This window comes from Salvelinus alpinus, chromosome 19, assembly GCF_045679555.1.
Source record: "Salvelinus alpinus chromosome 19, SLU_Salpinus.1, whole genome shotgun sequence".
Taxonomy (NCBI): Eukaryota; Metazoa; Chordata; class Actinopteri; order Salmoniformes; family Salmonidae; genus Salvelinus; species Salvelinus alpinus.
This window is the reverse complement of record NC_092104.1, coordinates 33,765,426-33,779,915: the sequence shown is the minus strand read 5'-3', so window position 1 is coordinate 33,779,915 and position 14,490 is coordinate 33,765,426. Positions and strand designations below refer to the sequence as shown.

The 14,490-nt window shown below is 44.1% G+C and overlaps 1 protein-coding gene across 4 annotated transcripts in view; it reads left to right on the top strand.

Moving 5' to 3' along the window:
- LOC139545392 (transcription factor 7-like 1-B) overlaps positions 1 to 14,490 on the top strand; it is a 51,373-nt gene that overhangs the window by 26,848 nt on the left and 10,035 nt on the right. For 3 of the 4 annotated variants that reach the window (XM_071353111.1, XM_071353110.1, XM_071353113.1), the window contains exon 4: positions 2,494 to 2,577. In XM_071353111.1, coding sequence (XP_071209212.1) covers positions 2,494 to 2,577 — 84 coding nt within the window. Of the gene's footprint in view, positions 1 to 2,493; positions 2,578 to 4,087; positions 4,300 to 14,490 lie in introns of all 4 variants that reach the window. The other variant, XM_071353112.1, reaches the window with a different exon arrangement.

Genomic DNA, 14,490 nt, shown 5'->3' with positions numbered 1-14,490 from the left:
TGTGTGTGTGTGTGTGTGTGTGTGTGTGTGTGTGTGTGTGTGTGTGTGTGTAAAGATTTCTAGAAAGCAGTTTAATAACTCTGAGGCCCCCCCTGAGTTGATCCCCTACCACCTCTCCCTCTCTCGTAGTGTGCGGCTGGTGTGTAGTTGACTACAGTGACGTAGGAACTGCTAATACTGGGTGTGTGAGGTAGACATTTTACAGGGATGGTTGGGGAAGATGGTCGTTTTGAAGGGGTCTTTCTCTAACCAGCCGCTCCATCGAGTACAGTGGCAATTCTATGAAGGAGACTGGCTCATTTTACATTTAAAAGTGCCTCAGGGTATGTTCCACAGTCCCCTTAGAAGCTGTCCAATAAGGGAAGGAGGGGCTGGGGGCTGGCATGGCCAGGGTAGACCAAACGCTCACAATAGGGCTTGTTTCATTTGTGGAGGGACTTGTGATTGACATAGATTAGACAGTGAAAAATGTATTGTTTTGGTTTTCCCTCCAGAAAGCAGCATTCATTAAGCAGTATGCACGGAACAAAATAAAGTTTCAATAGGGAGCTAGCAGCATCTAAAAGCAAGGGCCTCCTGACAGTTGTATGGACTTGGGCCCATTAGTTGGGACCTGCGATTCAGCCTTGAGCAGTGTGGTGAAAATGAAGAGGACTGATGTCAACTCCAAGAATCCCCCCCCCCCCCCCCCCCCCCTTTTGGATGGGAATAAGGGTCCCCTTCCCCCCTCCCTCAGTACTCTATTGGACCCCAGCTGTCAGGAAACAATACCCTCTGCCTGCTCCGACAAACTCATTCCTGAAAATGTTTTTCTCCCTCTCTCCCTTTCCCCCTCCTGTTATGTCTTTTCCATTTTTAACCCGCAGTCATCCAAGCTTCCTTCCTCCCTATGAACTCAGAGTGATGAATGAAGCTTTAAAAATCTAATCCTGCACAGATGATTGTCAACTCCTTTTAAGCCTTGAAAAGGTTTTTGTCATCTTTCACATGCATGCAGCGAGTTCTCCCCCTTATAGACTTTGTGCAACAGTATAATGTATTAAGTGCACAGCCTTGGTTTATGTAAGATGAGGAAACGTGCCATGTCTTATTGTACAATATGGCTTTTTTCCATGCAAAATAGATATTTTATTTATTTTAATCTGGGATATGGATTTTGAGAGAGAGATGAGTAAAATAGCTGAAACAACTAAACTGTTAAAATGGTCTTAAACCCTTCAAATCAGTACAGCAAAACAGTTAAAGGTTGCCTGATAAGACCCAAGCCCCAGTGGCAGAGGTTGATTATGGGGACTCTGAGATGCACGTCATTCATCCTTCTCTCTATATAGCCTGCTGCTGACCCAGCCATTTTGGGGAGTGTCATAGTGAACATAAATTAAACTATGGAGTAATGTGCAAAACGACTCGCAAATACTAAACAGCAATGCTGTTCCATCACTACTGACACATGCTGAGGCTTTGGAATCGTGTTGGTATTCTATGCCCAAAAGGCAATGTAGAATATCTATGATACCACAAATGCAGCATAAACTGAAATGAAAACCCTTTTAATTAATTTGAAATCGTTGGATACCATGGACAAAATGCACATGTATGACAGTCTGCTGTATTCGGTATTTAAACTGATTCACAAACCAGATGGCCGAGCTTTGCATCGGTCTGAGCACCAGCTCCACACACCGCACCAAGACTGATCTAGAAAATCTATTTTAAACGTGTTGCTTTCAGCAGGAGATAAAACAACTCCTCCATACATGACCCTGTCCCATGGGGAGTTACACATGGGCTGGGCGGCCATAAATGAACAATTGTGTTAAACTCTGTGCCAAAAAAATGGAAAGAAAACAGTAATGTTTAAGCCAATGATGACAACTATGATAGCAAGTTGAAAAATGCTAACAATAAAAGTGGATTAGTTTGGTTTGGGTCAAAAGGCCAAAACAATTCACCAGGATGCCATAGGCTTAGTGCAGAGACCCCACCGCTGCCTTTCCCCTCCTGATGGAGCTTCCTTCCAGCTGTCCCTTCCCACCCGCTAGTCGATGGGCGCCCACAGCTGGAATCTTGTTTTTTCCCTGACAAACTGCGATTTCACAGTCCCCCTCCAGTCCGCTATGTTCACATCCCTCTCCCCCTGCTGCCAAAAGCCGGTGTCTGACTCCAACAGCATATGAGTCTCATACAGGTGTCTGTCAGAGTTATGGCTCTCTGCTGGCTCCCACACCATTTATTACATTGTGGTCTGTTCTGGAATCGCTAAACCATATTTCATGCTATTCATTCTCAACAAGCATTAGCGAGTTAGTCTGACACATTATAGCAAGTTAGATAATAGCATATGGTGTAAAATTGTGTGATTGTGAACTGTGAGTGTATATGAACCAGGTTAGGTATTATTGTATAGAAATACATTCCTTTTCTCTGTGATCGCTTTCATTTGAATCTATCTAAATAATCCTGATTTCATGTTACTCCTTCTTCACCCCACAGTACCTGCAGATGAAATGGCCTCTACTGGATGTCCCTGGAGCTGCTGGACTCAAAGACTCCCGCTCCCCCACCCCAGGACACCTAGTGAGTACACCATACCATCTATCCATCCACTGGGTCTCGTAACAGCTCACAGCACCCTTCACTACACTACATCATTACACAACAGTCATCTAGTCATTCCATACCAGTCCAATACATCATTTATCATTCATTATCATATAATTTAAGTTCACGTCCGGCCAGTTCATATACCTTTCCGTAGATAAGTCGTCCGTGATTATGTTTTGGCACAGCCTCTTTTGTGCACCTCTGGACGTGCTGGACCTGCTGGACCTGCTGGACGTGCTGGACCTGCTGTTTTAGTGATAACACTAGATAAACGCCACTAGGGATCAACGTACCATGAAGTGTGGAGAGAAAGTAGAACAGCATATCTTGCTGATCTGGGGTTAGGGAAGTGATCTGTAGATGTGCTCAGAGAGAACCAGCCTCAGTCACCACGCTGTGGGAAAATAACCACAGTGACTCAGCCTGTGACCTCAGTAATCCCGGCTAGACGGGTCTGTTTAGTTTGGTGTGTTTGTCGGATCTCATAAACGCAATGATGCACTTGACAAAGTCCTCATTGAGTGGTGTCAATGGGAAGCTGTTGTCAGTGGGAGCAGTGCAGGCCTATCCCTGGGGAATCCAGAGCTGCTCTGTGGCTGACGTCACTCTCAATTGGAAGCTAATTTAAATATATTTTATTACAATAATTGCTGACCTGTCGGTGACTCTGTGAGCATGGCTCGTTTGTCCGCTGTGCCCTGTTTTGTTCCTGCCAATGGATTTTTATTTTATTTACTTAATATATAACATTATGAAATGCATGGTCTTGCATTATGGGACAGCAGAAAATCAGAATAAGGAGCAGAGTAATGGGAAGTGAATCAGGAGGAATTGAAAGGGGCTATTGAAGACTTGACGTGAACACTGAGGACTTTGGCTTGGTTCCATGCTGCCCTGCCTTGGCTGAACTCTGGATTTCTCTGTTGCGGCGAGCCTTCTATATCTGTGCGACGTCTATTGAACCAGGAAGGTCAATAGAGAGAGACTTGTGTACTTTGCCATTCAGACGTGAGGGATTTACTGTAGCTAATTTTGAGGGAGAATATTTGACTTATTTTAATTGCCTAACTTTAGATTTGGTAGTGGACAGTGCTGGTTCCCATCTCAAGTCACTGTCTTCTTTCACTTTTTATATTTTCTTCCCCTTAAATCTTTTCTGGCAATAGAGTATTGGGTCATGTGAACTAGAAGAGGAAGTAGCCATTCTAGATCAGGTGATCTGAGACAAAGGGTCATCAGATGTGTGAGCAGAAGCATCCCCTGATACAGAGGGAGTGTAGCAAAGGAAGGCTGGGCCACTGGGGGTTCAGATTGAAACACCCCACTGTGCCCACACACACACACACACACACACACACACACACACACACACACACACACACACACACACACACACACACACACACACCACGGCCATAAACCCACATGCCCTTCTGGTGAGCTGCTGCCAGGGAGCCAGGCTGATTATGTGCTCATTACCCAGGCAGCAGAGAGGGGGAGCAGGAGGCAGGCTCCCCAGGCCTGCAGGGCCCCAGCACTGCACTAATGAGAGCAATGGGAGCGGATGGGAACATGCAGAGGTACACGGGGGTCCAGGGATTACTGCCCAGGGGCCAGGGCCAACACCAGCCAGAGGGACCTGAGGAGAGGGAGCCAGGGGACAGCAGCAGGGCTTCCATCAACCACAATATTGATGTATTCCTGCTCTTTTCTGCAAGCACTCATTACATGTCATAATTGTATATTCATGATGGCTGGCGTGGAGACAGCGTTTTTCTCTGATATTGATTGTGGGACTCCTGGGGGTGACCCTCAAGTATACACATGCATGTACCTTCAGAATCTTCAATTGTTCATACACATATGGCCATTTTACTGATGACTTATCTGCCCTAGAATGTGTTTGTAGAAAGGCATTCTCCCCCTTAGTGTATTTGCTGATGAATTAGTCATTTAGCAGCAGTTCTACAGCAGTAATGAGATGATGATGCCATCGCTGATGATCAGATTCCTGGTGACTCGGATCATCAAGTGTCCCTCACGGTGCCTGGCCTGCAGCAGACAACAATGTGAATTGTAATGAATGATGGAGCTGGTCTCACCAGGACTCCTCTCGTTGTCTTAGTGGACCAGGAGCGAGAGGAAGCTTTGAAAAAGAAATGAAACCCTTGTTTGGATATGAGAAGCCTGTGGAATGGGGAAGTCTGTCCTGTAGCTGCTGTGCAGATTGGGTCCATAAGGCCCGTATGCTAATCAGAGCCTGCTCCGGCCGAGATCCTCAATTATTTACGAGACAGGTTTGTTTAGCATTCAGTTGGTATTGCTTTTGGTGGTATGGGTGGGCAGACTAGGGAGAAGGGAACAATAGAAGGGAACAAGCTTGTCTGTGAATACCCAACCCCGCCCCATATCATACTCAGAGCGCTACCTCTTCATTCATTATACATCAATGGCGATGCAGGGCCAGTTGATGTATTGTGGGAGTCAGCCCTTGCCTTGTCTCTCCACCACTAGTGTCCGGCCTTGCTGAAGCAGACTGGACAGGGAGAGAGCTGTCTGCCATCTGGCACCACAGATCATGTGCGTTTGCACAGCAGCAATAACGTACTCCTCAAACTAGAGTAATGCAGCCCGATCATAACCATGGAGGTCATGCTGCCAATACCATTCCTTCAGGTCATTCTACCATTCCTACTGATTGGTCCATGTTAGACTGTTCGACATGTTATAAGTGACTCAACATTAAAGTGGCACTCCAGTCTCCTTCTCACCTCATTTAACACCTGATTTAGTTAAGAAAAGGCACATCTCAATAGGTGGTCCAGGTAAGTCATGACATCACAAGTAGGGGGGTGGGTCTTTCCTCTTTTATTCTCTATTGCTCCTCAACGGAGGGGGAGGCCGATGACATCACAACTTCCCATCAGACCAACTCATTGATTGCCCTTGTCTTAAAAAAAACACTACTTTCCTAAAAACATATATTTTTACCTTTTAGTGTGTGTACCAGGGTAGAAAAATCGATTTTTAAATCAATTTGGCGCTGGCCAATTGTCGCGGAAAATAAGAAAATCCCATTGCGAAGTAATGCTTTTTAGCCTATTCATTGATGGAAATACCAGTCTATGGAAATTAATTTGACTGGTCATGCTTATCGGTCTATAGGTTAATTTGCATAATTTAGTGGAATTAAATAGGCGAGTGTGTAGTCTGCAGTATATTCATTATGTACCTTTTTTTATCACACACGTACAGCATACAAAGCCTTTGAGCGGAAAATCTGTCAGACAGCGCGAGAGCTGCTGCTGCTGCATCTCAAATGGCAAGGAAGACGGGCTTCAAATCAAATCAAATCAAATTTTATTAGTCACATACACATGGTTAGCAGATGTTAATGCGAGTGTAGCGAAATGCTTGTGCTTCTAGTTCCGACAATGCAGTAATAACCAACAGTAATCTAACCTAACAATTCCACACTACTACCTTACACACACACACAAGTGTAAAGGGATAAAGAATATGTACATAAAGATATATGAATGAGTGGTGGTACAGAACGGCATGGCAGATGCAGTAGATGGTATAGAGTACGGTATATACGTATGAGATGAGTACTGTAGGGTATGTAAACATAAAGTGGCATAGTTTAAAGTGGCTAGTGGTACATGTATTACATAAAGATGGCAAGATGCAGTAGATGATATAGAGTACAGTATATATACATAAGAGATGGGTAATGTAGGGTATGTAAACATTGTATTAAGTGGCATTGCTTAAAGTGGCTAGTGGTACATTTTTACATAATTTCCATCAATTCCCATTTTTAAAGTGGCTGGAGTTGAGTCAGTATGTTGGCAGCGGCCGCTAAATGTTAGTGGTGGCTGTTTAACAGTCTGATGGCCTTGAGATAGAAGCTGTTTTTCAGTCTCTCGGTCCCTGCTTTGATGCACCTGTACTGACCTCGCCTTCTGGATGATAGCGGGGTGAACAGGCAGTGGCTTGGGTGGTTGTTGTCCTTGATGATCTTTATGGCCTTCCTGTGACATCGGGTGGTGTAGGTGTCCTGGAGGGCAGGTAGTTTGCCCCTGGTGATGCGTTCTGCAGACCTCACTACCCTCTGGAGAGCCTTACGGTTGTGGGCGGAGCAGTTGCCGTACCAGGCGGTGATACAGCCCGACAGGATGCTCTCGATTGTGCATCTGTAGAAGTTTGTGAGTGCTTTTGGTGACAAGCCGAATTTCTTCAGCCTCCTGAGGTTGAAGAGGCGCTGCTGCGCCTTCTTCACAACGCTGTCTGTGTGGGTGGACCAATTCAGTTTGTCCGTGATGTGTACACCGAGGAACTTAAAACTTTCCACCTTCTCCACTACTGACCCGTCGATGTGGATAGGGGGGTGCTCCCTCTGCTGTTTCCTGAAGTCCACAATCATCTCCTTTGTTTTGTTGACGTTGAGTATGAGGTTATTTTCCTGACACCACACTCCGAGGGCCCTCACCTCCTCCCTGTAGGCCGTCTCGTCGTTGTTGGTGATCAAGCCTACCACTGTAGTGTCATCCGCAAACTTGATGATTGAGTTGGAGGCGTGCATGGCCACGCAGTCGTGGGTGAACAGGGAGTACAGGAGAGGGCTCAGAACGCACCCTTGTGGGGCCCCAGTGTTGAGGATCAGCGGGGTGGAGATGTTGTTACCTACCCTCACCACCTGGGGGCGGCCCGTCAGGAAGTCCAGGACCCAGTTGCACAGGGCGGGGTCGAGACCCAGGGTCTCGAGCTTGATGACGAGTTTGGAGGGTACTATGGTGTTAAATGCTGAGCTGTAATCGATGAACAGCATTCTCACATGGGTATTCCTCTTGTCCAGATGGGTTAGGGCAGTGTGCAGTGTGGTTGCGATTGCGTCGTCTGAGAAATGTATCGGACTCATATGCGTAAGGTGCATAACCTGATTAGGGCGTCCATTCACGGTGCTCAGAATGACAGAAATCACATTCATCAGCGTGTCACACACCACTGTGCAATGAGCTGGAGGCAGTAGGCTAGGCATTTTGAAAACAACATACTTCATTGTTTGAAACCTGAATGGTTGATTACATTATGAGGCATGTATTTCCTTGCTACTAAATCTCTTAGTGGATATTTTCATCTGTCACATGAAACCTCTCACATGAAGTGCCCTTTTGACAATGGTGTTTTCCTGCTAATTGCATTATGGAACGAACATTCACGTTTAGCCTACTGCCTTGTGTGGATTGCTGCGCTTATAATGTGAAGAACATTTTAAGCTAAACGTTCTGATCTGTTTCATCAGATGCATTGAGAAAAAAAAAATGTTTGATGTAGCCAAGGCCTACTGGTTATATGAATTTGGGATCAAATCTTCCCACAACTGTCCCAGAGTCTGTTTGGAATAGACTATTTCCTTCTCGACAAGCTGACCAAATAGAACAGGTCAACTTTCCTACTATGGGGGATAGTAGATTGACAAAGGCTAGTGATTTTGCTGTGCGTTACTCATCTTGGAGGCTGAGGAAAAGTAAATGTGGACAGTTAGTCTAAACATCTTCAAAGTGCGCATCAGAATTTGGTAAGAAGGACCGCACATCGTTGCATCCTCGACTTGCATGTTCTGTTAATATGAATGACCATAATCTAAATGTGATTTCTGTCATTCTGAGCACCGTGAATGGACGCCCTAATCAGGTTATGCACCTTACGCATATGAGTCCGATACATTTCTCAAATGTCCTGTAAATTAAAATGTTACCGGTCAAATGTCAAGCGACACTTTTTCCTAATGGAAACCCTGTGTACTTCACTGTATTTATACACTACAGAAGTATGTGGATACCTGCTCGTCGAACATCTCATTCTAAAATTGTGGGCATTAATATGGAGTTGGTCCCCCCTTTGCTGCTATAACAGCCTCCACTCTTCTGGGAAGGCTTTCTACTAGATATTGGAACATTGCTGCAGGGACTTGCTTCCATTCAGCCACGAGCATTAGTGAGGTCTGGCACTGATGTTGGGCGATTTAGGCCTGGCTTGCAGTCGGCGTTCCAATTCATCCCAAAGGTGTTCAATGGGGTTGAGGTCAGGGCTCTGTGCAGGCCAGTCAAGTTCTTCCACACCAATCTTGACAAAACATTTCTGAATGGACCTTGCTTTGTGCACGGGGGCATTGTCATGTTGAAACAGGAAAGGTCCTTCTCCAAACTTTTGGCACAAAGTTGGAAGCACAGAATTGTCTAGAATGTCATTGTATGCTGTAGCGTTATGATTTCCCTTCACTGGAACTAAGGGGTTGAGTCCGAAGCATGAAAACAGCCCCAGACCATTATTCCTCCTCCACCAAACTTTACAGCTGGCACTATGCATTGGGGCAGGTAGCGTTCTCCTAGTATTCGCCAAACGCAGATTTGTCTGTCGGACTGCCAGATGGTGAAGCGTGATTCATCACTTGAGGGAACGCGTTTCCACTGCTCCAGAGTCCAATGGCGGCAAGCTTTACACCACTCCAGCTGACACTTGGCATTGCGCATTGTGACCTTAGGTTTCTGTGCGGCTGCTTGGTGATGGAAACCCATGAAGTTCCCAATGAACAATTATTGTGCTGACGGTGCTTACAGAGGCAGTTTAGAACTTGGTAGTGAGTGTTGCAACCAAGGACTCGATTTTTACACGATACGTGCTTCAGCACTCGGTGGTTCCGTTCTGTGAGCTTGTGTGGCCTACCACTTCACGGCTGAGCCGTTGTTGCTCCTTGACGTTTCCACTTCACAATAACAGCACTTACAGTTGACGGGCAGCTCTAGCAGGGCAGAAATTTGACCAACTGACTTGTTGGATAGGTGGCATCCTATGACTGCAACGTTGAAAGTCACTGAGCTCTTCAGTAAGGCCATTCTACTGCCAATGTTTGTCTATGGAGTTTGCATGGCTGTGTGGTCCATTTTATGGACTGAAATGGCTTAATCCACTAATTTGAAGGGGTGTCCACAATTTTCACTAGCAAAAGTTAAAACATCAATGGAGGATGTTTACAAAGAATGTGACTTCCTAATGAGATCTGACAGCCCTAACTTCAGTGTTTGTCTGCCCAGTCCAGTCATCAGATCATCAGTACTCACAGCTCAAAATGGCCTCCTGCTCTGAATTTGACAAAGACAGAGGAATTCTTCTATCTTGTGTTTCAGTACCCCATTACAGAACAATCATGTTGACAACAGGAGCATTGGTCTTGGTCACTGTGTCAGCAGCTTGTCATAACTCACTTAGAGCAGGATGGAGGTCACCAGATTGCTTGTTAAGTGAATCAAAGTGGTAAGAGCTCAGCATTGACATGGGTGTGCATCCAAAAATGGCTTGTCCATGGAGTTTCCGTTGATATTTTCGGCACATTAGACTGAATAGCAGTTTTTGTAAAGACATCGAATGAGAATACTACAGGTTGGTTTTGGCAAAGCTACTTTCTGCTAGCTTGCAGTCAAAATGTGTTTTACTGGGTGTGCTCTGAGATTTGCCATGTTGCATTACGCATTAAACAACCAGAGTCCATCATAAAATCAAAGGTTTTGGAAAGCCTTAACTGAATACTGATGGGAAGGCTGCAGTCCTTCCATGGTTCTGCAGAAACCTTGATTTTATAGACACACACTGGACTCAGTACCTCAGTGAAATTCAAAATATAGGAACCAGTTCCCAACATCCAAGTACATAGCCATCTGAAAACCAAAACTTTCATAATCGGCTATTTGATTAATCAGTGTTGAATAATTATTCTCTACATCCTTTTTTAGTAATTTCACCATGTTTGTAGGTTTCCAGTAGTTACCACAGCCACAAATTCATGAAAACAAAATGTAGCTTTTTGTTTGTATTTTAAGGGTATGGTTAGCAGTGTGGTTAAGGTTAGGTTTGAAATCACATCTAAAGAAGATAAGTTGAACAAATAGGACGGAATCTATGACTTTGTGGCTGTGGTAACTAGTGCTGACTATGTTTGTGTCAATGCTTGCCTTTTCGCTTGCCCTCTCAGTTCCTCGTGACCTAGGTGAAACACTAAATTATTTATTGGTGTCTAGCAACTGCAACGTGACACGGCCATTTTGTTAACTTTAAATCTAATTGCCATTGACCCTTTCAGTGGGGATGACTGGTCAGACGTAAAGCGACGCAGCTTGTCTGTGCCATAGTTTTTGGTGGGCTTGTTCTAAAAGCATACGACAGTCAGTCCACTCTTATGTCCTTTTCCTGTTGGCATTGAAAAACAATTATTGGATTTCTCAGCATGCCATGCATTCTTTTCACTCTTTCTTTCCTGGAGTTTTGAAAAGCCTCTGAGCCTCCCACCCAGAAGGGGTCACGTAGCAGAAAGGCACACACAAAGCTCTGGGGTTATTCAGTTTCTTCTGAGCGCTCTTCCCCATCGGCTGTTTGCCTAGTAATTCAATTCAGATGTGCAGGATCCAAAAACATGTTTATTTGAATGAAATCTACCCCTCCACCCACATTGACCAAGGACTAAGCTTTTCTTAGCAGTGTTCCAAGTTTAACGGCCCAGTGAGGTACTGCCACCTTGGCCTCTTTCGCCTCAAACTGCTTAACAGACAGCCACCTTGTCTCTGCACTGGCTCAGCAACGTTTTGCTATTTTTCATCTTCCTGTTACCGTGTCAACTCGAATCCAATATCATTCAACAGTGTTGCCACACGTCAGTTGTGAAGGCATTGTGCTTTGTTACAGTGGACTGGGTAGTTTAACGAGCAGGCAGGTCTATGTAGAGAGCACGATGTCTGTGTGTCAATGCAGGTCCCGCCTGCCTCCAGATTGCTCCTTCTATGTCCCGGTCGTCACGTAGATGTTGTTTTTATTTGAAACACAGCTCATGATCCATGTGGTTTCCATATTACACCTTGACCGTGGATCATGAACCCAAGCATGTGAGGCTGTGATGGGTAAAGGGATAATTAGAGGCTGAATGGAGGTATTGATGGGCTGGGGAGTGCTTCCTTTTATTTCAAACCATGATTTTAAGTTGGCGTTCTTCACTTTTACATGTTAAGACGACTTGTTTTTGTGCGATTTATTCTTTTCATGTTGGCTAACTGGTAACTACTGTTGAACTGCTATCCAACTGAAAGTTCAATGTGACAGAATGAAGAAGTGTAATACCAATGCTTTTATTTAATTGTAACTACTCGCAATATTCTGATCTAGAGGGAGGGACTTGCTTATTGCTTTTCTGTCAGCACCTAATAACCCAGTAGAAGTTGATGAGGTAACCATTTATGTACTTAAAGGTAGACCACAATGGGACCTCTCCTCTGAAGATGGTTTAAACAGGTAGGCCGCTGGCCTAAATGCTTTTGCATGTGGACAGCCCACGTCTACATATTTCTGTTCCATTTTTTTGCTTGCTTTACTCGTATGCATACTGGTCTTCATGTTGAAACTGGCGCTGTTAAACTTTAAACTCTCTTCTGAGCGAACACATGATTGGTGTATTCCAAAGTATGAATTATTAATGGCGATCGTTTCCAATTCTCACTGAAGTGCTTCCCAAAAATGTGTTGGCTCTCAGGTCTAGAGGTCTCAAACAGCATCCACAATATAGGGAAAATTCACTCACATTGTACATGAAGTGGAACAACAAAGAATGCCTAAAGTATACATGACATTTGGGCTTTGGGTTTTCTACATTATGCATAAATGCTTTATGCAACCATCCAGTCTTTTCTCTAGTTTTTTTTAGCAGCGGTGGCAACAGTCGCAGAAAGGAGGGGATACCCATTTTACTTCGTCATTGCGCTAATGCTAGTTAGCAACCTCCTTCTAACTGCAAGCAGAGACATAAAAATGGTATCCACGAGTTCATCTGACTCTGAGAAAGTAGATAAAGGGCCTCATTTCCAAAATCCCCAATTATCCCTTTAAGTTTACACTGTTGGCATTTTTCCATCCCGGAAAAGGGGTTTTCTTTATTTGTACTATTTTCTACATTGTAGAATAATAGTGGGGACATCAACACTATGACAGAACACACATGGAATCAAGTAGTAATGAAAAAAGTGTAAAACAAATCAAAATATATTTTTGGTTCTTCAAAGTAGCCACCCTTTGCCTTGATGACAGCTTTGCACATTCTCTCAACCAGCTTCATCTGGAATGCTTTTCCAACAGTCTTGTAGGAGTTCTCACACATGCTGAGCACTTGTTAGCTGCTTTTCCTTCACTCTGCGGTCCGACTCATCCCAAACCATCTCAATTTGGTTGAGGCCTAGAGGATTGTGGAGGCCAGGTCAACTGATGCAGCACTCATCACTCTCCTTCTTGGTAAAATAGCCCGTACACAGCTTGGAGTTGTTTTGGGTCATTGTCCTGTTGAAAAACAAATGATAGTCCCACTAAACCTTAACCAGATGGGATGGCGTATCACTGCAGAATGCTGTGGTAGCCATGCTGGTTAATTGTGCCTTGAATTCTAAATAAATCACAGACCGTGTCACCAGCAAAGCACCCCCACACCAGCACACCACGGTGGGAACCACACATGTGGAGATCATCCATTCACCTACACTGCGGTTGGAACCAAAAATCTCAACTCCTCAGACCAAAGGACAGATTTCCACCGGTCTAATGTTCATTGCTCGTGTTTCTTGGCCCAAGTAAGTCTCTTCTTCTTATTGGTGTCCATAAGTAGTGGTTTCTTTGCAGCAATTTGACCACGAAGGCCTGATTCACACAGTCTCCTCTGAACAGTTGATGTTGTGTGTGTTACTTGAATTCTGTGAAGCATTTATTTGGGCTGCAAACTGAGGTGCAGTTAACGCTAATGAACTTATCCTCTGCAACAGAGGAAACTCTGGGTCTTCCTTTCCTGTGGTGTTCTTCATGAGAGAGAGTTCCATCATAGTGTTTAATGGTTTTTGCGACTGCACTTGAAGAAACTTTCAAAGTTCTTAAAATTTTCCGAATTGACTGACCATGTCGTAAAGTAATGATGGACTGTCGTTTTCTCTTTGCTTATTTGAGCTGTTCTTGCCATATTATGGACTTAGTCCTATTTGGTCAAATACCATCTTCTGTATACCCACCCATACCTTGTCAAAACCATATACCTTTTGACTATTGGATGTTCTTATAGGCAATATAGTATTGCCAGCCTAATCTCGGGTGTTGATAGGCTGAAAGTCATAAACAGTGTAATGCAGGAAAGTGCTGTTTGAATGAATGCTTACGAGCCTGCTGCTGCCTATCACCACTCAGTCAGACTGCGCTATCAAATCATAGACTTAATTATAATATAATAACACACAAATACGAGCCTTAGGTCATTAATATGGTCAAATCCGGACACTATCATTTAGAAAACAAAACGTTTATTCTTTCAGTGAAATACGGAACCGTTCTGTATTTTATCGAACGGGTGACATCCCTACGTCTAAATATTGCTGTTACATTGCACAACCTTCAATGTTATATCATAATTATGTACAATTCTGGCAAATTAATGACGGTCTTTGTTAGGCAGAAATGGTCTTCACACAATTCGCAACGAGCCAGGCAGCCTAAAGTGCTGCATATACTCTGACTCTGCTTGCACAGAACGCAAGAGAAGTGACACAATTTCACTAGTTAAAAGAAATTGTTAGCAGGCAATATTAACTAAATATGCAGGTTTAAAAATATATACTTGTGTATTGATTTTAAGAAAGGCATTGATGTTTATGGTTAGGTACACATTGGTGCAACGACAGTGCTTTTTTCGCGAATGCACTTGTTAAATCACCCATTTGGCGAAGTAGGCTGTGATTCGAAGATAACGTCACGGGCACCACATCGAAAAGCTAGATAAACTAGTAATCTCATCAACCATGTGTAGTTAAC